General features: G+C 47.8%; 6 protein-coding genes and 1 non-coding gene across 7 annotated transcripts; 2 read left to right on the forward strand and 5 right to left on the reverse strand.

Moving 5' to 3' along the window:
* Positions 1–117: 117 nt before the first annotated feature.
* V1508DRAFT_252659 (P-loop containing nucleoside triphosphate hydrolase protein) lies at positions 118–4,793 on the reverse strand. The gene is made up of 2 exons (XM_066936394.1): positions 2,017–4,793; positions 118–1,968 (listed from the first exon to the last, which is right to left on the reverse strand). Exons 1-2 carry the CDS (start codon positions 4,595–4,597, stop codon positions 425–427), a joined length of 4,125 nt encoding a protein of 1,374 aa, XP_066793670.1. The 5' UTR covers positions 4,598–4,793; the 3' UTR covers positions 118–424.
* A 1,327-nt stretch (positions 4,794–6,120) lies between these two features.
* V1508DRAFT_252681 (uncharacterized protein) lies at positions 6,121–9,237 on the reverse strand. Its single transcript, XM_066936395.1, has 2 exons — positions 8,479–9,237; positions 6,121–8,427 (listed from the first exon to the last, which is right to left on the reverse strand). Exons 1-2 carry the CDS (start codon positions 9,037–9,039, stop codon positions 6,292–6,294), a joined length of 2,697 nt encoding a protein of 898 aa, XP_066793671.1. The 5' UTR covers positions 9,040–9,237; the 3' UTR covers positions 6,121–6,291.
* A 1,094-nt stretch (positions 9,238–10,331) lies between these two features.
* Positions 10,332–11,772, forward strand: V1508DRAFT_252694 (Nnf1-domain-containing protein). The gene is made up of 4 exons (XM_066936396.1): positions 10,332–10,619; positions 10,682–11,027; positions 11,078–11,308; positions 11,362–11,772. Exons 2-4 carry the CDS (start codon positions 10,809–10,811, stop codon positions 11,548–11,550), a joined length of 639 nt encoding a protein of 212 aa, XP_066793672.1. The 5' UTR covers positions 10,332–10,619; positions 10,682–10,808; the 3' UTR covers positions 11,551–11,772.
* A 2,695-nt stretch (positions 11,773–14,467) lies between these two features.
* V1508DRAFT_406135 (uncharacterized protein) lies at positions 14,468–15,664 on the reverse strand (the record flags this gene model as incomplete). The annotated part of the gene is made up of 3 exons (XM_066938747.1): positions 14,468–14,668; positions 14,721–15,467; positions 15,503–15,664. The coding sequence occupies 3 exons, from the start codon at positions 15,662–15,664 to the stop codon at positions 14,468–14,470; spliced, it is 1,110 nt and encodes a 369-aa protein (XP_066793673.1).
* Positions 15,665–16,635: 971 nt separating this feature from the next.
* On the reverse strand, positions 16,636–16,709 carry V1508DRAFT_t84. Its single transcript has one exon. It is a non-coding gene; the product is annotated as a tRNA-Val (tRNA).
* A 3,444-nt stretch (positions 16,710–20,153) lies between these two features.
* V1508DRAFT_252784 (uncharacterized protein) lies at positions 20,154–22,023 on the forward strand. The gene is made up of 2 exons (XM_066936397.1): positions 20,154–20,230; positions 20,307–22,023. Exon 2 carries the CDS (start codon positions 20,345–20,347, stop codon positions 21,899–21,901), a length of 1,557 nt encoding a protein of 518 aa, XP_066793674.1. The 5' UTR covers positions 20,154–20,230; positions 20,307–20,344; the 3' UTR covers positions 21,902–22,023.
* On the reverse strand, positions 22,009–24,370 carry V1508DRAFT_441504 (CDC45 family). The gene is made up of 2 exons (XM_066942293.1): positions 22,729–24,370; positions 22,009–22,661 (listed from the first exon to the last, which is right to left on the reverse strand). Exons 1-2 carry the CDS (start codon positions 24,258–24,260, stop codon positions 22,145–22,147), a joined length of 2,049 nt encoding a protein of 682 aa, XP_066793675.1. The 5' UTR covers positions 24,261–24,370; the 3' UTR covers positions 22,009–22,144.
* Between the last annotated feature and the right edge of the window lie 68 nt (positions 24,371–24,438).

Consider the following 24,438-nt stretch of genomic DNA (forward strand, 5'->3'; position numbering starts at 1 on the left):
CGGTATATGGGATGAATGGGCTGGCACCCGAATTGGGCTACGCGAATACTGCCCAACATCGAGGTGGTCAAGCGTCAATATCATCCACTGCAACAGTTGTCGGCAACGATACCAATGTAGCTCATTCAGATTGTCGGTAATCAGGCACTTTATAATTGGTTTTAATTTTTTGTGTCTATAATTATTACATATATCACTACACTACCGCATCCCCACTATATAAACCCTTCTATAGTTCCTAATGTAAATGAAAATAACCCAGAGATGGAACAACTCCAAAATATCAAAGGAGAATAAAACAAAAAAAAATAAATCGAAAATATCTGAAGAAGCTCATAAAATATTACAATGAAAAACCTTAAATGAGCGACAATCTCCCAATTCCCAAATTAATATAACAAGATCTATATTCCCTCACCAAATTTTAATTCTTCTCCAATGCTTGCAATTTGACCAGCTCATAGTATTTCATCTTGTTAGCCAGCAATTCCTGGTGTGTTCCGCTCTCCAAAATTCGGCCGTTCTCGAACACGTAGATGATGTCAGCCTTCTGAATTGTGCTGAGACGGTGCGCGATAGCGATAGTTGTCCTGCCCTTGGCGGCATTATCGAGTGCAGTCTGGACGACTTTTTCGGACTCGTTATCAAGCGCCGAAGTAGCCTCGTCCAGAAGTAAAATCTTCGGATCTCGAATAAGCGCACGAGCAATGGCAATACGTTGCTTCTGACCACCAGAGAAGAGGGAGCCCTTGGCACCGCACATGGTCTCGTACCCATCTGGCAAAGACATGATGAAATCGTGGATGTTGGCCTGTTTGCACACTTCGATCATCTTCTCATCCGAAATATTCGGGTCCAGACTGCCGTATTTGACATTCTCCCGGACAGTACCAGAGTACAACGTTGGCTCTTGCTGCACAAGTGCAATGTGACTTCTGTAAGCATTGATATTGAGGGAGGAGATATCTTGACCGTCGAGAAGGACTTGTCCGGACAATGGATTGTAGAATCGCTCGATGAGACCAATCGTCGTACTCTTTCCACAGCCCGATGCACCCACCAAGGCAACATACTGGCCCTTCTTGACCGACAAATCGAGACCACGCAAAACAGGAACCTGGAGGCGCGTAGGGTACCGGAAGTGGACATTTTTGAACTCGACATTGCCCTGGACGTCCTCTGGCACAACGCCGTCGTCGCTCCACGAGTCGATAAGTGGCTCTTTCTCATAAAGCCGTTTGATGTTGCCAGCTGCGTCGTATGCCCTTGCCATATCGAGAGCATATGAGAATACGATTGAACCATTCTGAGAACCATTGACGATACTAATGACGGAGACGAAGAACATGAACACTGAATAGCCGTTGGTGCGGACTAGAGTGCTACCATACCAAAACATAAGAGACTGGATCAGATAGACGAGCGCTTGAGCAGTACCATAGAGGGCCGCACTGCTGCTGTTCTGACGACGACCAGCGTGGTAGAGGCTGTCGAGGGAAGCTGCGTAGGTAGCGATAACGTCCTCCTCTCTTGTAAGAGAAGCCACCGTCTTGATGGATGATGCAGCCTCGCATGCATAAGACGACGATCGACCATAGGCCAGCTTGACACGCTCCTGGTGCTTCGCAAGCATGTAGAACCTATAGAAACCAGCACCAAGCAAAAGCGGCACACAAGGACTTGTGACAGCTGCAAGTTTGAGAGCAACCCCGAGCGCGACACCTATACCACCGAAAATCATAATCAAGGAGCTGATAATCTGACCAAGAGTGGCGCCTGAGAGACCCTCAATTGCGCCTGAATCCTTAGATATGGCAGACGTGAGCGAGCCTGCAGTGTTCTCTGGTTTGTCGAAGAAGCTGATGTCTTGACGAACAATCTGGCGCAGGGTGCGCATACGAATACGACGGACCAAACGTTGGCCGGAGTACGAGAACAATCCAACGGCCATGATCGGGCAGATAAGTTCTGCTAATGTTAGCATAGTACTTACGTTCTACGTATAAAAAGACATACCTATAGCACCCATAATCAAATATGTAATATTATACTTCAGCAGACGGCTATTCATACGATCCTCGTCTGGTAGTTCGCCAAGAGCGTCGACAGAGCCAGAGTACACGGTGCTGAGATATGGATATCCAGCTGCCATGATAATCGTAAACATGAGCGCAACAAGGTTGATCCTTCTCTCCGGCACACTGAGCTCGAAGAGGAACTTCGCAATATCGACGACCGAGTACTTCTTCTCTTCGGGTTCGACGATGTTCGAGGCGATAACACTCGAAATTGATCTAGCAGTCTTGGTACGAGATAAAAGCAGTCTCGAGGTCTCTTTGTCATCATCTGAAGATGAACCAGCTTCTTCGTCAAACTGGCGTTCTCGTTCGTAAGCGTCTAACGCAGCCTTCTCGTCTAACATTTCTTCGACACTATCAACGTCAACTCCGTCAATGACCTGAGCGTCCTCCAACCGCTCTTCTACTTCCTGCTCGACATTCTGGGCCCTGACAAGTGAGTGGTATTCTCCGCGCTTAGCAATTAACTCTTCATGAGTGCCTTGTTCCAGAATGACACCGCGCTTCATGACAACAATCATATCTGCATCCTTAACAGTTGACAGCCGGTGCGCAACGACGATGGTGGTCCTGTTTTTGGAAGCCTTGTCGAGCGCATCCTGAACTATACCTTCACTCTTAGTATCCAATGCGGAAGTGGCCTCGTCAAGTAAGAGAATTTTTGGGTTCGAGACAACGGCGCGGGCTATAGCGACTCGTTGCTTCTGGCCACCGGAGAGCAAGAATCCTCTTTCACCGACATGAGTGTCCAGTCCTTTCGGAAGGGTATCAATGAAGACCATCGCATTCGCTTGTGTGCAAGCTTCCTCAACCAAAGCGCGCTTCTCAATGTCGGATGCGTGCTCGTAGGGGGTACCGATAAGACCATAAGCAACATTCTCGAAGACAGTACCGGCGAACAAAATCGGCTCCTGAGACACAAGAGCGATCTGCTGACGCAGCCACTTAACGTTTAAATCCTCGATATCGACGCCATCGAGAAGGACTTTTCCACGAACGGGCTTATAGAAACGTTCGATCAGACCGACAATTGTCGACTTTCCGGAACCAGACGCCCCAACCAAAGCCACGGTTGTTCCTGCCTTGATCTGGAGATTGAAGTCCTGCATGACAATGACATCGGGACGGGACGGATATACAAATTTGACGTCCTGTAACTCGATGTGTCCTTCTACCTTGGAAAGAGCGCGGCCGCCCTTCGAAGACGGATCAATGGCAGAAGCGCGGTCAATCGTGGTGTAGATCTTGTTGACGGCTGAAGTAGCAGCGGCGACAGCGCGAACGTGAGGGGTAATCGAAGTAATCGCGAATAATCCTTGGATCATAGACGCGAGAATCGTGACAAGTGCAAGGATAGACAACTCGCCTCGGATGAGGAACATAGGGCCCTGCCAGAAGGCCATGGCGTCGTCGAGGTACAAGCCAAGCCAAGCGATACCGGTAATAGACCCAGCATAGAAACCAGCTCGTAGAGCAAACTTCTGACTGACACCCAAATAGAAGTCGTATCTGCTGGAAAGTCGGTCTTGAATACCGAATGCCTGAACGTTGCGGATCGATGAGAGCACCTCCTCGATAACAGAACCACCAGCAGAGGATCCGTTCAGTGCTTCTCTGTATAAAGACGTCATGCGATTGGACGCAAATATGAACGATCCTACAATGAACACTGCGACGCACGACAGCAATCCAGCCAAACGAGGCGAGAGAGAGTAGCTAACGATGAATGAACACACGAAGGTCGAGCTGAACGAAATCAAATATCCCAACTTCTCCGAAATGCCGTCCTGAATCATCATTGTGTCGGAGGAAATACGGGTCGTAATTTCACCAGTGCCGAGCTTGTCGAAATAAGCCATATTCTGCTTCATGATCGACGCAAGGTAGTTCTGGCGAATGCGAGCGGCAAGAATCTCACCGCGATCAATGAAAATGAAAGTGAACAAGTAAGCTGTCACGAACTCGGCGATAGCGAAGTAAATGAAATAAATGGCATCGTAGCTAGCCTGGCGCTGAAAGTCCTCGGGACTGACGTATTCTGGAATCATAGTATAGTTGTAGGTGCTGTCGTAGTAAGGCGACTCGAAGTATAGCTTGGAATCGTAATCGGTAGTGTTGTATGTGGTGGTGTTGTAGAATGTCTCATTATAATTGATGAAATTGCTATATCCGCCATAGTAGTCGTAGAAGTCTCTCGAGCGAATAAAGGCTGTAAAGTTCTCCGCAAACAGGCCAAACATGATTGGCATAATAGCCTTGATCGAGCCCTCGACTGCCGCTAAGAAGACCGCAAGAACGACAAGAAATCTATCCTTCGTTGTTGCATATCTGTAGGCTGAGAAGAAAGATGTCTCAACTTCAGGAGTCTGCACCTGTTCGCGTAGGACGACAGCTTCTGGCAGTGGCAGGCCAGAGAATTGGTCAGCACGATCTGTCGGAGGAATGAGAGAAGTCGAACCCCCGCGAGAGCCGAGCAGCGGGGTCTCTGCTGAGTCAACAGCGCGCTTCTCAGTTGACATGCTGCTACTTTATTGCGAGCGCGCGGAGATTAACCAGTGATTCCTGAATCAAAGAGAGACCGAGGAGAAGGAGAAAGGAGAGAAGAGAAGGAAAGGACAAAGAGAAAAGTCAAGAAGAGCGGCAACAACGCAAAGCCGGGAACGCGAGTACGAGACAGTAAACCAGTTCAGGCCTGCGGCGCCGGGGGCATCTAAGGGGCTCCGCGTCGGCGAACTCGAGCAAACTCGAGGACGCCTTAGTCTACCGGCAGAGGATCGATAAACACTCAACCAGCCAGCTCACGACGCCACGTCCAGTACCCCAATACTTAGCATTTAGACATCACCTCAACGCTCCGCGCCACACCGCCAATGCTCTCTAAGATCTTGGAAACCCACCGTTCTGAGTCAATTCAATTTGTCTTTGTCATACTCGGTGTACCACACCTGTTGAGATAGAGACTCTCGGGAATAAAACAAGACCAATGCAGCGACTTACTAAGCCCAGCGATAGCGAGCAAGATAGTGTCGTGCACGGGTGCATGACTTACACGTAAACAGTAACTCGTGCCGCGTTTTGGCATGTTAGTGGGTTGAGCAAGCTTGGAACCTGAACTTTCTCATCCGGTTGGTTTGCGACTCGCGACGATAAGATAGCTCGACCACTCTAAACTCTGATACGGTGGTTCCTGAGTTTGTACCGCAGTGGCCAATTTCACTCGTATTTATGGCGCATATTTTCATCCGTGGCGCATATAATCAGGGGTAACAAATGCCAAAGATTGGCGACGCCCTAGGCACCGCAGTCTACAAAGTAACTGATAACCAAACCAGTTGCAATTTACTTTCTTCCTCCGGGTTTGCCTCTCGTCTCTGGACTTGCCCTGTTCAAGAATCGCTCGGGTAATTAGCTTTGTGAATTTCCGTGGGTGTGACTCATTAATGGAGCCCGGCTCTGCGCCTTCTCATCGCGGTACGATGACGTCTTTTGCGAGCGAACTGCTTGGCCATGATGCTTGACCCGTGGCGCGCACGAATCAGGTCCCTATACGGGATACCCAATTCTGAATATTGAAAGGCGGCGCATGTACTGCCATCGCAAATCTGGTCGTTAACTTCCAACTCTTCGACATCTGTGTCAATTACTTAGGAGGTGCTTCAAAGACAAGTCCGATCTTCCACACGTCTACCCTTTTTGTCTTATGAAATATGGGTAAATTATATGCTCTTCTCTTTCGCTTGGATTCTATCTCGCAGTCTACGTGAGCATCTATCTCAGTGCACTGACCGCTGCTCGCGCAATGGCTCACGGGCGCCCGCCGGCGGCCCTGTAAACATGCCGCATCGATAATGGTTTATTTGATCCTGGCGATTAGCGCGGAATAGGTCAAGCCTTCATTGGGAGACGATAGATGTTGCTACGTGGCGACCGTCCTCCATCTGAATTGTAAGCCTAACCTTTCGGCAGGCAGTCTCTGATGATAAATTTCATATCCGTTCGATGCTAGCCACTATAGTAGACTAATAATTATAAATATTGAGTAATAAACAGAAATTCGAAGACTAAACAACAGACTCAGGAAACACATGGAAAGTGTGGCTATAACGTCATGGGATATCATTTCATAGCAAGCAGTACAGAATATTGACAATATTCACAAAAAGAGGAATCAGATAACGCCGGTCGCCACTGAAAACCGAACCTAGTAAGAGTATCACTCAATTTCCGTATGCTGGGTCGCAACGCGCCTTAGATCCACAAGGAAATCCTCAAGCTTGCGCTTGGGTTTCTCGCGCCAGCCCTTCCCATTCATAACGCGGTCAAATTTCACACTGCCCTGCATTAAATAGTAAACCCCACCAAGCACACAGAAAACGGCGAACGATAGTATCCACACTCGAACAATCGTCACAATAGAAGTCTGTCGTCCGCTTTCAAAAACACCAAAGATGGCAAAGAGCGTGGCGACAACGTCGACAACGAAAACTGCGCCTGCTAATTGCCAGGAAGGGATTGACGACCAGAATGGACCAGACGCGCGTGTGATAAAAATCAGCCAGTTCTCAGAGAGTGCAATTTGAAGGAAAAGAATCTCATCCAAATTACCAAAATTCTGAATAATTCCTCCACCATCTACAAACATTGTCGTGAGAGTGATCCAAGTCCCAGAAGCGAGAATGATACCGAGGAAAACTGACATTCCCCATAGTTTTGGCAAATTCCATTTAACTGGAGTAATCGAGTATGGCGCATTGTCGTAAGCAATAGCAAGCGTAGCGATGTCAGCAAAGATAGCTATGAAAACCACAAGCTCGATATTTAGCGACCGATTCAATATTGCGATCGACATTCCTAAGAAAAGCTCCAAGTGTAGAGACAGCGCAATGCGGTAGACCACATAAGAATACATTCGATGGAATATCTGCCGCGAAGTCTTCAGAGCATCAATGATAGCGGATAAGCCGGGTGCTAGGAAAACGATATCCGCTGCAGAGCGAGCCGCATCTGATGCGCCCTCAACTGCAATTCCAGTGTCGGCACGTTTTAGTGACGGTGCATCGTTGACTCCGTCCCCAGTCATTGCCACTAAATAGCCTCGCTCTTGAAGGATTTCGACGACATTGTACTTATGCTGTGGAAAAACTTCGGCGAATCCATCTGCTGCTTCAACAAAATCGTAAACTTCTGAGCCAGGCATATCTCCGCCGCCACCAAGTCCAAGTCTTTCAGCGTTGTATATATTTGTTCCCAATCCTAGTCGACGAGCAGTTTCTCGCGCTATACCGACGGCATCACCGGTCAACATCTTGATAGACAGACCCAGACTCTTTGCCTCGTTGATCGTCTTGGCGGTATCGTGGCGAGGAGGGTCGGATAATGGCATTATTCCTAGAATTTCCCACTTTCCATCACCGACGCGGCGAGCAACACCCAATGACCGAAATCCGCGAGTCGCGAACTCCGCAACTTTATTCTTATACTCGCTTGAGACTTCCTCTGAAAGCCCCTGACCATCTTCAACTGTCCTGAGAATAACCAATGGAGCTCCCTTGACACAAGTCATTCGTTCTCCTTCTCGAGACTCAACGACTGCCGTGATCTTCTTCGAAACGGGATCGAATGGAGAGAACTCCCTGATTTTATACTTCAACAAGGAGGCCCTTGCCACCGGATAAGCTCTCAACGCCTTTAAAAATGTCCTGTCAATAGCGTCCACGCCTTTCTTTTTGCGAGAAGAAGCGAGGCAGGCTGCCAAAATTAAGTCATCGGACTCAACGCCGGCAACTGTGTATGGTTCAGACAAGGACAGCTTGTTCTTAGTAAGTGTGCCGGTCTTATCGGAGCAAAGAATCTCAACGCCGGCAAGGGACTCAATCGCTGAAAGCTTCTGAACAATGGCCTTCTTCTGAGCCAGATAAGCGGCGCCAACGGCCATAGTAGTCGTCACAACGGCAGGAAGACCGACAGGCACACCAATTATAGTTATAGCCAGTGTGTATTGGAGGATCTCGACGATGGGAATTGAACGATAAAAGCATGATATCCAAACAACGAGAAGCGTAGCAATAACGAGAGCCAAAAGCGTTCCTCCAATGCCGTTCAGGACCTGGGTGAAGTGACCACACTCACGGGAGGATGTTGCGAGTTTTGCCGCATGTCCGACGAAGGTCCTATCGCCAGTGTTTGTCACAACCATAAAAGTCTCCCCATGTTTGACTGTTGACGAGCCATAACAACTGTCGCCATGGTATTTGTCGACGGCTAGAGATTCGCCAGTAATAGATGACTGGTCCACTTGAATGAATGTCCCTTCGGTGATGAGGCGACCGTCGGCCGGGAGAATGGAACCCTAAGCACAAATGTTAGTCTGCCTCACAAATAGAATGACCAAGATAACTACCTCCTCCAGCTGAACAATATCACCCGGAACAATCTCGTTGGTATCAATCTCAACAAGAGCACCATCACGCAAGGCTGTGGCTTTTTGTGCCAATGTCTTCTTAAGTTCATCGACAATGGACCCAGCCTGAAACTCCTGGATAAATCCAACGGCTGCATTGAGTAGTAATAACGCACAGATTACGCCAAAATCAACCCAATCTTGAAGTGCAGCCGCGAGTATAGCCGCGGCCTCCATGACAAACTGAATCGGTCCAACAAAGTACATCAGGAATGTTTTGACCAGATTTCCCTTGTCTTCCTGCATCTGGTTCAAACCGTACTTCTTGCGACGAAGCAAAACTTGATCCTTAGTTAACCCAACTTTCGGATCTGTCTGCAACAATTCATCAGCGATTTCAGAGCGCATAGTGGTGACGACGTCGGAGAGCGTGTCATCAAACTCCTCATCTGACTCAAGGTCGTTCAGAAGGGCGTCAATATCCTCATCAAAGCTGTCGTCCTTGTCTGCGACTGTCTTCTCGCAATGAACTTGCGTTCTGCTGTCGTAATCAGCCGTCATGGTTAAGTCAAAAAAAATCGTGACTTTCTCAAAAGTAAACGATATTTAGTAGAAGTGATCGACTTGGGAATGAAAACGGTCGAAGAGGAATCGCGTTGGCTTGTATATGCCGCCTGCCGGACAAGGACACAGATGACAAGGAATTCCCTGTCACGAGATTGCCACCCGATGGCAATCCCGATCATAATAATCAGATTGAATAGATTTAGACAACGAGATATTGTGTCGCCGCGGTCGTTAGCGTCGAATAGTTACAAAATAAAGCGGATATCGCGTTAGTGCCAGTCTCCACGCGGCCTGCACGAACGAAATAAAGTGCATCGTGCGTTGCCCAGCACGGTTAGGTGATAGAAAGGGAGATCTAAGAGCTGAGATTTAACTTATACAAGGGTAAGAATGCGCAGTAATATTAATATCCTCAGGAAAGCATGCGATCGACCGTCGCAAAAAAGTGCTTGTGTAGTCTGGTACAACTTCTGCAAACCAGGAGTAATTTTAACCTATCAGCCAGCAGGTTTTATTAATGGTGGGGGTGGGTTGATACCAGCCTTATACTGTTACGGAAACGTAATATGGCCCTGTCTGGTCATCCATTCAGTTTGTCCAATTTTCACATCTTGGGCGCAATGCGGATAACCGATGGCATCGGGATAGGGTCTTGATAAACATTCATGTGAGAATACTTGCAATTAGTGGCCCTTTACAGACGATGCCTTAGCATTTCTCGCATGCTACTGTGGATAATCCGGCTTAACCGAATATCTACGCTGACACTTAGGGTGCAATATATTATTACGCCACTCCATTGGCTTGAACTTATCACTGTTATTATGTTGCAGCTATTAACTTGATAGTTAATCACTGTCCCAATGACCATCTATTGTGCAACATAACGAAAATATCCTGAAGGATTTCGGATCCCAAGATCGAGACGTGTATGGATGATTTCTGTAAAACCATCTACATGCCATCAGCGCATGAGTAATACGCAAATCAACATTCAGATGGTGCTACACTTTATTGGCATAGAGAAAAGCGAATGCCCCTGGACTCCATAGTAATGAATAAATACCAACTGGGAGACTATAGACATTATTTTCTAATCTCTATCGACAGTCTATGTAGGCCACAGTCACTACTCGCCATTAAGTACTCAAGCAAGTATTCCCGTTCAATATAAAGGAAGTATACACTTGTTTGACCATTGGGGTTTACATTTATGAATTTAGTTTGATTGGTGGCTAAAAGCTCTCGTAGGGGGACGGTCTGAGAGTGATTCTCCGAGGATTCAATTCTGTTACGTTTATATGGTTTCTAAGGCGCCGAGAATCTGTATGAAGGCTAGAATTGCATATTTGTCGGGTAGTGCGTCGATACTCGATAGTTGATAGGCGTTATAAATGTCAGTGCGTTTACCGACATTAATGGTTACTTGGCTCGATAAAGATTCAGTAATGGCAACTTGTATAGGATTGTCCATATAAGAAGACTGTTCAAGCATTAGAACCCAGAAAGTGCTATGCCGTCTCACTCTGCACATTCTGAATAATAACACTGAATATATTACATATAACATATTTGTTAGTGCACTTCTCTTTTAAAACATTGTTGTCGTGGGAATAAAGAGTAATGCTAGGGTTAGGGCTATCAGTTAAAGTTTATGATTGCAGCACGTGTAAACAAACAAAAACATTTGGTGACGCGTGGACTCCGCTTCGATAACATTCAGATCTAATAATTCACCAGTTTCCCTAATATTCGCGACAGATATGGTGGACTCACAACCAGCGCTTGAAATTCCGCAGCAGACCACGTCGATCAGAAACCAGCGTTTTCTGGAAATATTCCAACGCTCGCTACAAGCGTCCACGCAAACTCTCACATTCGACAAGCTGTCACAATGCTATCCATATGTCGCCGAACACGGCGCCGTGGGCCTACGAGAGGCAATGAATCAAGCTATGCGATTCTGGGAGACAAGTTCAACTGTGTGTGCAATTAATGCGTTACTAGCTTAGGGAAGCTGACAAATGAATAGAGGGAATTCCACGCCATTTTAGAAGAGCGCGATGTTGCTCGCAAACTGACAGAGCTCGACGCATTAATTGAAGAAGCTAGGGAGCGAAAAGCGAAAAGCGAGCAGGGTGAAATTGAAGGGCCAGAAAAGCAGGTTTTTTTGGAAAGTTTGACGCCTGAAGAGCATGTTCGCGCCCATCTTACACCCATTAATCTCGCTGAGGCGGAACGACTGGAAATAAGGATTCAAGAGGTAAGTTTGTCGAGATACGTTGAAGATTGAGCGGGATATTCACTCTTAATTAGGCCCAAACGTCGAATAAGAGATTGTTGCATGAAGCTGCTGCTCAGGAGCGAGAAATTGATGAGCTCTTTTCGGGTATCAAGAAGTCATTGGACGATCTGGCCTCTGCGACCGCGGAATGTGAGGCACTACCGGATCAGCGCGAAATGTTTGCTAGTATTGACGAGATTAAAGGATTGGTTCAAATGTGAATTTGTATTGTTCCCTACAGAAAGTTCATGGAATATACTGGTATCTTATTGAATATATGGTACTGGTGGTGGGAAAAGGTATACTTGAGTGTGTGCTCGTCGCGCAGAGTTTAGCCAAGGCAACGAGGTCTATTCCATACCACGTTGCCGGGTCATAGTACTTAGGTTGACGGAGAACTTGTACATTCAACGTGAATCCCGTCTTGATTTGCTGGACATCAAATCAATTTATTCGGTCCCATCTCGTTGGCGTGAAGAGGCAATCCGAAAAAGAAGCGTCTGATTGACAACTTTTCGATAAGATCCTCTCAATAACTGTATAATCTAATTCCTATTATATATAATGAAAGTGCAAATTATTCCTATTTCGACTGCCAGGTGGGAGTGTCAGAGCTATTGACTGCCAGGTGGGAGTGTCAGAGCTATTCCGTCGACCAAGACTTTTAATCTCTACTTAATACCTGCAACATTATTGCTTGTTCACGTTGAAGATGCCCTAGCAGATGAGAGCCACACCTTGAGAATTGAGAGAGTGTAAGTCGGTGAACCACAAGCAAGTTTCAGCGTCCAACCTGTACATTACGCTCATCTGATTAGATAGTTATGGCAATGTTGTCGGCGTGACAGTCTTGGAGTCTGAGTGGGGTATGTCGGCAAGCGATGAGGCGGCGGGTTAGGGTACATACAGTCTGCAATCGCAATAATCGCGGATGTGTTTTTGTCTGCTGTCCTCTCAGGCCAGATCCGACATGGGACTCTTGTAAAAATCCAACGTCGCCGGAGCTACGTGATGCGAAGCAAAAGTCTGCTTCTTGACCTGACGAGACATTAGAAGTCTCCGCAAATGCGGGGTCACGAAACAGGAATGCCAGCGTCTACTCACGCGGAATCCATGGCTTGTTGCAGCAGCCACGGCATAAATCATCTTTCCGATCGCAAATTTCTGCGTTTCAGCGGTCGCCGGCAATCTATTGCCGTAGATATAAATATATTCGGCTCCCACAACTCTTCCATGAGTCGATATAATTTTCATCGCCTTCCAACGAGCTGTGCGCCATTAACCCCCTGTCCACAATATTAGTAAATATAAATGCCTCCGCGAACAATTGCTCCTCACACGCCTTCCGTCATTGCGGTCACCGGACGAAATTCGCCAACTTTGAGTGTCACATGTCCGCCTGCCTTGTCCTGCCCTAAAGAAGTCACAGTCGACAAGTAGTCGTCGAGCGTTGAGTCGATCAACCTTTACTGGACTGAAGTTCGCTGCAATCGATGCCAAGCGGGCCAAGAAAGCACAGTTCGAGGCCGAGTTCGCCGCGATGTTGCCATAAGATGTGATCCTAGAATGTAATTTTTATAGTTGAAGGATATTCAGCTTTAGAGGCATCCTCTCGTTGTTTTTGCTTTATATATCAAGTTTAGGTTCATTTCCTCTTTCAAAAATCTAATGTTTTGTGCGACTGCGAACTAGTCAGAAATATAATTATCCACCCTCAGCGTCTCGCGCAAATCTCCTGCTATCGAGATCTCATTGCCCACATCCAAATTTTTGGCTAGCTGCCATGTGTTTTAATTTATTAAAAAAAAGGTACTCTATGGTATCTCTTTCTTCGAGAAGAGTTAACACTATCAAAATCACGCTACCGACTACTCAAAACATTCAAGATGGAATTCGTCGTTCATTTCAAAAGGTAAGTCCTCCCTTCTCCAGGTAATGGTCATCTCGCGCTGATCAAGATTACTAGCTAGTCAATCTACGCCCCCCAAGTCTTCGTCTGGAATCTTCCATCCACATATCTCACCCACATCCTCTACGCTTTCGCAAACGTACACTCATTAGTTGGCGACGAATAACTCATCAACACGGACGCAGACACGGGCATTAATATTTCCGACGATTCACGGAACGACATCTGCAATAATATATACGGCAAGCAACTCCCTCTCCTCAAACAGCCTAAAATTGATGTTGTCCAAATCGAGGATTAGGTATTCGGAGAACGTCCCACTGTTGCCGTGAGCGCCAGCTTGCATGCGAACTTCGTGACCACGCCAGCAGTGTTGGGTCGCATTTTGGAACTGGACGGGCATGATTTGGACTGGGAGTATCCGATGCAGATGCAGAAGCCTCTCTAATTCCGTTCAGTTGGTGAAGGAATTGCGTGCTGGTTTGAATATGTATGCGCAAAAGTTGGAAGACCTCAACCCGGGCCACCCCGGCTTTTTTTCTTAGTCTCGCGGAACCTTGTTGCAAGCATTATAGTAAGAGGCTCGAAATCGTGGGTAATATCTTGACTTCTGGAACCTCATGTGTATGACATTGCTAGATCGCTGACCACTCTTCGGTAATCAAGCGCATTACGTTACTGACTTAACCCCCGATGATGCTGTAGAAAGATCCATGGCAGCGGGTGTGGACAAAAAAGAAGATCAATATCGGAATGCCAATGTACGGAGACGCATTTGTCGGGCCGGACGGTCCTGATCTCGATCACTGACGTTTCAGCGGGATGCTATGAGGAGGCGATTGGGACCACCAAGTGCTCCCTCAACCAGAAGCCACCGAGTATCTCGATAATGACACTATCAAGATGCATGCCATCATTCGGAATGTATTCTCGGCGGTGCGATGTGCGATGCAGTGGGAAGCGAGTGCAGACCAACCGGAGAAAAAAGCGATGAAATACAGCCATGTGTGACTTTGGGGTCCTCTAAAGATTGACATACTGCCGGGAAACTCGATTTCGTAGCCTTGATCATGAGTATAATACCAGATGGCGTAACCATTCTTGACGGTCTTTGTGTCTGTTCGGTTTTGGTAATTTTGTCTTAGTAGTACTGATGTCCTGTGAATGTCATTGATATATGATTTTTCTCATAACACTGTTATTATTTAAAGGTGCTAACACTGCAAGTCTTACATGTTGGCTTTCGATTCCTCGTTGATAGTAACAACGATCTTTCCAGCTCTTTCCGTAGCCATCAAGGACATAAAAGCGCTTTCCATATTATTCAGCCCATTAATCACTTGTGCGACAACTGGTTGAAGTTTAGCCGCGGCAATCAAGTTCAGCACTTCGTCGAATTCCCGCCTGGATCCCATCGTAGAACCGCGGAACTATCATCGTTAACCTTATATGAAAAAGATTTGAAACTCGAAGCAAGCTTACATCGATATTCTTCAAAACTGCCGCCATTCCAACATCCACCTTCGGCCCCGTAGTCATGCCATAACAGACAATCTTACCGCCGGCCTTTATCCCACCGACCAATTGCGCAACGACATCTCCACCTGCGCCGTCCACAACAGCATCGATCTCGGCACCAACTTTGTCCTTAATAATCCCACGTAACTTTTTCCCCCATCCACCATCGTGATACAATACGCCGCCATCTGCGCCCAATGTGTTGATGGCGAAAGACAACTTCCATTCATTTCCAGCTGTAACAAACACATTCGCACCCAACGCCTTCGCAATCTGGATAGCGTAAATAGCAACACCGCCGCCGGCACCCGTTACAACCAGCGTTTTTCCCTCGCCAATTTCACCTTTCGTTACAACGGCTCTGTACGCCGTCAACGCGGCCAACGGTACCGCAGCCGCGTGCACGTCGTCTAAATGTGCCGGGCATTCTGCCAGAAGGTCCGGCGAGTCCAGGAGAATATATTCCGCAAATGTACCGCTGGGGTATAACTTTGTGCCGCCCAGTACTGCGTAGGAAGGGAATTCCGGAGCCGCGGGTGACGATACCCAGCCGCGGGCTGGGTATATTAGGACACGTTTGTTGAGGAGGGACGTGTCGGAGACCGCGGGGCCGAGGACGACGACCCTGCCGACACAGTCAGAGCCTAGTGGGATGTGGAAGGCCGTGCCGGGGTAGAGATGCTGACGGATGAAGTGGTCGCGATGATTCAGCTGGGATGATATCAGTATGTCACAATCAGTAGGACCATATTTCGTAAACGTACTGAAGCAGCAAGTACTTTCACAAGAACCTGATGGCCAGTGGGCTGCGGGATCGGTGAGACATCGTGGGAAAGCGGATAATACACTTTGCCAGGTACACCTTCGACGTGTGATATTGAAACAGACTTCATGGAACCTGGCGCCATATCGTAGGTATGCAACACAGAAGTTTTGGGAAGTAGATATGGAGGAATCAGGACGGGGCGATACGTCAAGTAGCCGGGTTGGTATCAATCCTTAAATACACATGAACCAAGTGTGTATTAATTTCCATTCAGCGCATCAGACTTTAATATTTTGGCTGGACAGGCGCGAATTGAATCTTAATTGAATCTTAAATATGATCCGAGATTCTAGAGTGAGCTATATAGCCGTGAGCGATTCAGTGCAGTCATGTTCAAATGGCGATGCCAATACAATGGCTCCAATCTTGGGTCACAGGTCGCTTGTGGATAGGAGGATATTTGAATTATGTATGGGATTTGAATATTGAACGAAACTATAAGTCTATAACCCAATAAAGATCTATTCTATTGCATGGTATAGTCTGAGTTTGTTTGGAAATTGGAATGAACATTACTCTTCCAATAAGTAATTCATGGCACAATAATAACCCCAATCACTAAACTGGACAATGCAGAAGCTCTTAGTCTTTTTTTTGATTGAAAAAGCCGATGTATTAGTAACTATATACATTATGGGCTGAAAACAAATGAACATGTAACTCAGCAAAAAAACTTTTTTTTTATTGATGACACTAACAAAGTGAACTCATGATGACAGTTACGGCCATACCAAGAAGAAAGCACAGTTCCCCGTCCGATCAACATCAGTTAAGCTTCTTTGGGCCTACTTAGTACTGCGGTGGGAGACCACGCTGGAATCGTAGGTGCTGTAATTATTTTTTAATGATATTTGGGACGACATCGAGAGAGCAAGAGAAATGACAGACCCTCAAGTCTTATACGCATTTATTATGGGGTTTAAAGTGCAGAATAGTTCGATTTTGCCGAAAGAGCAGCTTCGATCTTTAGGTACTTCCACCCAGCAAAGCAATCTAACCAAAAAAATTTCGAACAAAGAAGCTGTCGAATTACCAAAAAAATGTTAAGATGTATGATTCGACCCAGGATCGAACTGGGGACGTTCTGCGTGTTAAGCAGATGCCATGACCAACTAGACCATCGAACCCGAACACCTTTTAGAATTTCACGTGATATTGGAATCATAATCTCTCCCCGTCGGAATTGAGACTCTCTGCCTTGATCGCCCAGTTTCCCCTGCGCTTCTGCATCTTTCGCGCTGGGTGCTAACTTCTCCGGTTCCCTCCCCGGGTAGTTGCCCCCCACCCTTCTCTTTATCGTCCTCGTTTCGGACGTAGATGGTCCTCTCTGGTGGCGGGCTGCCTGGGTTGCTGTTATAGCCTCCGGGCCCTGGCAGGCAGCTGGTGCTGGCGCCTTCGGCCTTATTTCCTCCTTTTTTTCCTTTCTTTTTTTGCATTTACATAGCTTGTACTACACTTCTATTCATCTTGTATACATACAGTCATCAATAGGACACTGGGTTACATGTACAATTGGGTTTTAGCCTATAATGTATATGGTTACTAATACATCGGCTTTTCCGATCAAAAAAGGAATTGAAACACCACCTTCGGTAAAGACCGTTTGGGCACCGTCATCCTCCAGACGGGCTCGGTCTCCTTCTGGCGCGACCAAGTGGCTCGGCGCTCTCCAACAGTCAGTCAGTCACTTCCTGACACGTCCCAACGTCTCATCTTCCACGAACCCATCGATGGTAACTTGTACCTAACCACGATGGAGCCCGACTTGATCTCCGTTGCTTCTCTGGTGAACACTACCCTCACCATCGGCTCCCGATCTCTTACCATGATCGACATGGCAGTCGCCAGGTCTCTCCAGTAGTCGTCAGTAGTGCGGAGGAAATCAGAAAAAGTGGCCTCAGTTTAGCCTCGGTAGACCTGCCACTGAGAACTGGTATGAGCCGTTTCCACTAAATGAAACGCCCCCTCCTGCCCCCCTATCCTTCCGCTCGTCACCCCGGGCCCCCAGTTTTCAAGTTTTCCTCGATGGTTCGTATCCGCTGCGTATCTGAGACCTGGTGTATCTGCAGTCGCCGAACTGGCCATTGTCGGGAGGATTGCACGGCAATGAAGACTCCGTGCCGCCATTGCAAATCCGTACTGTCGTCTAGGCAAGCCTATTGGCTAGCTCGGGCGTACGCGTGATACCGTGGATCCTGGCCAAGATACTGCACCACTATCTGGGCATACTGCCAGGCGGAGAGGATTGGAGGCGAATGGCCGCGCATTTGGACGCCCACCCGGAGGAGCGCATTATTAGATACCCTGGTGCGGGTTCTTTCTTGCTCCCCGGAGAAGTAATGCCGGTTTCGGATGAGCTCTTGGCGTCTGCAGGGGTAGGTGTCCTGCAATGATTGCGGGACGGGATATCGCGGTTGGGGTGGATTGGGTTTTTCGTTTTGTTATTTTGGTAATTTTTATTTTTATTTTTTTTTAATATCGTGTATAAATAAGGGAATGATTATTTAAAAGATTGACTTATTTTTTTAATATTGTGTATAAATAAGAATAGTTAGTTAAAAGATTGACTTGATTTTTAATGGACGGTGGATGTAACTGTAGGCTTTGCTGGCTTTGCTCCCAAATTTGATATCCCGCTGCCTCTGCGCCGCTACCTTCCACTGCCCAGACCAGAGTGCGGATACTCTAAAAAATATTTGCGCTGACTGTGTTTGTGTCATAGCCTACGGCCCTGGCAGGCAGCTGGTGCTGGCGAGTTCGGCATTTTTTCCTTTTTCTTTCTTTCTTTTATTGCATATTTTAAATAGCTTGTACTAAAAATTCTTCAGCTTGAATTCATTACAGTCATAAATAGGGACGCTGGGTTACATGTGCAAGGTTTTCAGCCTATAATGTATATAGTTACTAATACAGCGGAAAGACCGCTCTTCGACATTCGATTCTGGCTGTTCACGCCATCCTCCTGGCGTCGTCGCGTGCGGCACACGCAGCATTTTGCGTCTCCGTAGGAGTGATGGTTTTGTATTTGAGGTTTTTTCTCTAACTAGTCTTTAAGGTTATATTTTTACCTCCTCCACCGCTGTCCGGGGTCGCCCTCTTTGGCTGCAGCCATCCACCGCCTCCCCTATTGGTACGCGAGCGCAGCGTCGTGGTTTCCTGGCTTGCCCCCCCGGGTTCCCCCCGTCGATCTCTGGTCTGCTCCCCCAGTTGCACACTCGCATTGTCTCCGTCTCTCGGAGTCTGTTTTCTCCCTTTCGGTCGTCCCTCGCGGCTGGTAGGCTGGCTGGTGTGGTATCAGTGCTTGCGGGACCTTAGTCGGCGGTAGAAGCCGTCTTGGTCTTTCTTTCATGCATTCTTCCTAGGGCGTTGCTAGTCCTTCTTTCCTTTGTTTCTTTCTACTTCGTCAGCTTGTATACATTATAGTCATAGACACGGACGCTGGTTTACATGTGCAATTGGTTTCAGCCCATAATTTATATAGTTACTAATACATCGGCTTTTCAACCAAAAACAAAACGCGTTGGTGCCGGTTCTGATGACTGTCGTCCTCTTCAACATATGTTTGTCCTTCCGAAACAACTGGCGTTTCAATCACAATAAGTCACGCATTAATATGTCCCGAGCCTAGCACCTACCGTCATCCCTAGGGAGTTTTTGCCAGTTGCTGCCTACGACGACATTATTAATCGCAAGCGGGCGCATGGCCCTTTAGCTAAAATTTGACCGGTCTCCGACATGCAGAGGGATAATCCTACGAGTGTGCTTGTGTGTGCGCCTATAGCCTGGCTCCCGTGGTCTCGAGTCTCAACAGGTGGTCCTCTCCGGCCGAAATCACAACCTTGCCCCTGATGGATGCAGCAAAATCATAAGGGTTAGGGTGACCATGTACTGTCTATAGTTGTTGACCCGGGGCCACTAACTGTTATCCAATAAAATTTATCCGTGGATGAGTTACGATGCGGTCTTAGTACACTGAACAAATAATACCATTGGCGGCATATTGTTTAACAGTTACTTGAAAGCTACCTTAATTTTGCTTTGGATGGCGACAAAAACGTTGGGTTAGGGCTAAATATTTGTAGCTCGCTCTAATGAAGATAATTTCAGTTTGGGTTCAAATCGCGGCTCTATTCTGGAGCACATGTTTCCAACCGGGCGCCGATTACGCAATTACAATTTTGGTAGAACAGGCCCAGAATAATGTCAGGGTCTTGTCTGCGATCCTCTAGCCGCATCTGGTAACTCAGTTATCGCATATGGCTTAGCCCAGGTACGACCGTACGGGTGCGATACCGCCATTCACACAGGATCAGAAAAAATGCTCGGGGCCTCTTCTGGGGCCTTCTATCCGTCCCAACATTACAGCAGCGTAAGAAAATATATTTCTACCGCACTCTTCTTTTCATTAGAAAGCGAAAAGAGTGGCCCGCTGGATACTTCATTATGTATAGGCATTCTATCATTTTCCAGATATTTATATCTTGTATTTTGTGCTAGCGTAACGCCGTGCAGGCAAGCAAATACTCCTGCCAGTTCAAGGCTAGGGCTAAACTCCAGATACGACCCACCAGGACTGCGTGTGTGCAGCCAAAGTCAATTCATTCTTGTACTTCCCCGTTTCTATGTTATCTGAAGTAATTGTGAAAAGGTGATCTTTCTTCGCCATTTTTATACAGACTTATCCTGTCGTCGTCGTTTTCTCATAGCTCACTATCAATTCACAGCATCTGCAGTATAGAAGTGAGACCTAATAGGACCCACAATGACCTACAATCTCCGGAAGCGCAAGAATAGCTGGATGGCCGTCATGCTTGCCATTTGCTTGGTCTTCTTCCTCGTCGTGGGCAGCTACACCTCCAAGAGCCACGTCCGCACTCTCGCTGTCTCGATTGTCGATAATGGCAGGCACCACCGCCAGTCGGTCCTGGAGGAGCCAAAGTGGAACGGATCGCCGGAGACTCGGGCCGTCGACGACGATATTCGCGAAGAGTATCTCAACGGCAGTCCGCTCGTGCGGCATCGCAAGACTGTCGCCAAGCAGCTGCAATCCTGCTCCCAGCCTTTCCACAAGCCCGGCGGTGCGAATATTCTTATTAACGTTGTGAACCCAGAAGGCACAATTTCCAGAGTCTCCTTCGCACAGCTCGGTTTCATACCGACAGATGTCTATAGATTTAACCCGAACTTGATTCCGGCTCCCCCTGGTTCCCAGTACCCGTACATCGGCTTCGCAAGAGAGTCACTCAAGCCGGTAGAAGACGCGCCATCCGTGCGACGGCATACCGTTATTTACTGCGACATGGACTGGGCCATGTCGGACACTTTTGACCAGCAGATGCTCAGATGCGTCAACGAACCGAAGACTCTTGATCTTCCCAGCTGGCGTTCCCCGACAGGCTCTTGTGGACTTTGGTCCATGTCCGAATCTGGTGTCGGACACATTGACTCACGAATCTTCATGTCACCCCGTGGCGAGCCGTTAATGGTCGTCGGCACCAACGGCATCGCGAACTGCGTGCACCAATTCGTTGTTGATCTCCGGACTATCGTGCCTGACCTCGAATCGAAACTCAAGGTCGAGAATGTTCCGATTCGGTTCGCAAATCTGACTGCATTACCGCGCGAATCCCCACTCGCCGAGATTGAAAAGAACTACCTGCTCCTGTTCGACGAGAAGGACGACATTTTCGTGCACCATGAAATTGGCGACCGTTCGTTCACCGCCATGTCAGATGTTGGCATGCGCAATCTGGGGGTGTACGCACCGACACCAGAGTGCATCTTAACTCTCCGCAAGACGTTCGCGCAGCCAGACAGTCAAAAGATGATGATTCACCAGGCCACAAATTCCCTGCGTGTGACCTTGTGCGAGTACCCCTGCGAACCAACCCTCGACAATACTGTGCTGATCTCGATCATGCATGTCAAGTACGAGCGTTTCCTGGACGTCTATTACAGACGATATCTTGTCGTCATGAATGCCACCGCACCCTTCCACATCCTCGCGCGCTCGTCGAACTTGATGTACGCAGGCACGGACGAGCGACACATGGTATACTCTGTCGCTCTGGAATGGGATCACTCGCACTATAGGCGGCGCAGGGAATCGCTCGATAATCCGCCAAACGCGGTCGAAAAGAGAGAAGAAAGTAGCTTAGCAAAATTGACGCCGGACACGAATAATCTTGTGAACGATTATTATCACGGCTGGCTAGACGATACAGTGTTGATTAGCTTGGGTCTTAATGACAAGGAGAGCGCGTTTATCCATGTCAAGGCCAGCCAGTTGCTCGACTGTCTTGAGTTATGTCCGAAGTAATTTGATTGTTACGGCCCACATGGATTCTATTATGTATATTTTGTAAGATAGGGATTGTAACTGTATTTGGCGTATTTCTGCTCTTGTCCCTTGTTTTGGGCTTCAGATTGGTTATATAGATGAATTATAGATCATGGTAATATACAACATTGCTAATAACACATGCCAAACAAAAATTAAAAAAACAATGAATGAAATGACGAAACCTATATTACACAGCCCACGTTCGCGCTTCTATACCATTCATCTCACCCCAACTATCGTCATTCCCTCCAGAAATCCCGTAAGGTCATCCTTCCTAACCTCCACAACCGAACTCTCGAAAGAATCGATACGAACACGCGCGTGTGTCTGTTTCGCGACTTCCTGAAATGTAATTCCGAACATATTCCGCATTGTCTCCTCTTCCTCGTCGCCGACCCAGTCGTCGTCGTCAACGCCGTCGTTGCCAGACTGTTTAAGTACACGCGCGGGTAATCCCACAACCGTATATGTGTCCCTAGTCCTATCCAACGCAGCCATCACCATCGGGATCTGCCGATCGTCTTGCTCGGCCTTGCACTCATTCACCCAACTCGCGAGACGCATTAAAGTGATCGGGTTACTAAACAGTTCGAGGTCCGGACCGTCTTTGAGGACGGCAAGACGGAACGTGCGGAGGATTAGTACTTGGTTCTTTTCGAGGAGGGCCGTTCCTGTGCGGACAACTGCTTGTTGGACGACTTGTGCTCGTTGAAGTCCGTGAAGTAGTAACTCGACGCTGTCAATACCACGTTAGTGAAGAACATAACAGAAAACTAAACTACGATAGATATGGGCCAACATACTCATCAAGTGCATCCCACCCAGTCCAAAAATTATCGATCCAAGCAGCTTTATAAGCGTCCTTCGCCTCATCCCCGTCTTTGGCATCAGGATTCACATTCTCCTTGTCAACAACGCTTTTCCCACGTCCACACTCCAGCAACGCCGCCACGCTCTCAACAGCATCACCGGCAGTCATAGCGCCACGGAACCCGAACTTCCGAACAACGCCTGTCCGTACAACGTTTCCGATACCGAAAATCCCCGCAACGGAGGATATTCTATCTTTAAGTTCACGTTTGAGTGAGACATCTGTGTGCGTCCACCGTTCTCTCGCTACAGAGAGCGATACCCCCATCTTAGCGAGCATCTTGTGGAGCTTTTTTCTTCCGTCGTCTGTCCAGAGTTGGAGTCTCGATGCGACATAGGGCGAATGCAGGAGCGCGTCATATAGTGTCCAGTGCCGCAGGAGAAACATTCTAAAATCCGGCTGAATCACCAACGTGGTGTCGTCTGCTGATAATTTCACGCTAGTCGCGCTGGGATTTAACCGTCTGACTTCGTCACGGAAGAGAGGGAATAAGCGGCGGTAGAGTTCTGGAGCGAGGGTGTCGAGAGCCGTTGTGCCGACTATTGAGAGCCAGAGATCGTGTGTGGATGCGTCGCCTAGGTATGAGAGAAGCGAGTATAGTTGTGAGGCCACTGGTGTGGAGTATGCTGTCCCTCTGGTGTAGTATTTGGCGATGATGTCCTCGTATTCGCGACGGATCTTTCTGGTGGATTTTTGGCGACGAGGCGACGGTAACGGTGAGCGTGGTGATGACGGTGATTTGCGTTTGGATGACGGCGTAGAATCTGGTGATCCTGACCGTCGCGAAGTTGGTGTCTTTTGGACCTCGTCGGCTTCGGAGGCTGAGTCGTCTTCTGATAAGTCGTCGTCGACTACTTCCCTCTCTTGGTCTGTCTCCGCGTCGGAATCACTCGCATGCTCTTCATCGTCCTCACCATATTCGTCGCTCTCGCTGTCTTCCGCATTGCTTAATTTCGATAACGCCTCATAGGCCTCACGTTCTTTATCCAAAAGGCCATCTTCTACGTCTCCATCGTCAAAACACACCACATCGTCCGGTCCAAACACGTTCTGCAAATTCCACGGTCGATGGCTATCAAAAACATATATCTTCCTCCTTTCCCTTCTTCTCTTCACCAAACTTTCCTCGTCTTCTTCGTCTTCCTCATCATCATCATCATCATTCTCCTCCTCATGCAGGTATGCTGTCAAATCGACCAATGCGCCACACCCCAATAACACCACTGTCGTAACCTCGTCGTCCAGCTCCGAATACCGTGCCTTCAACTCCGAATACCCAGCAACCGGGCATGTGCGGTGCGGAATTAACTCGTGCTTCAAAATACCGGAGAAGATCTTCGCCGCACACAGCGCGTCTACGTCGAGACAAGCCACGAACAACACTAGACGACACGTCGTGTGCGAAAGCGTCGATGCGCGGAGAGAGGTGAAGGCACGCGCGTACGACGACGGCGATACATGCATCGTCTTCCTTCCCGGTGAATTTGGTTGTCGATCTCGTCGTTGCGGTTCTGTGGTATCTACGCTGATGCGGTGGGGTGAAAGATTTCCCGTCCAAAGGGGTAACGCGTAGGATACACGAAAGTTGAGCCGCACCATGTGTTGATGTTCGGAAAATCGAACCAGAGTGCATTGAACAAAG

This window comes from Lipomyces doorenjongii (assembly GCF_038497915.1).
Source record: "Lipomyces doorenjongii strain NRRL Y-27504 unplaced genomic scaffold V1508scaffold_63, whole genome shotgun sequence".
Lineage (NCBI taxonomy): Eukaryota > Fungi > Ascomycota > Lipomycetes > Lipomycetales > Lipomycetaceae > Lipomyces > Lipomyces doorenjongii.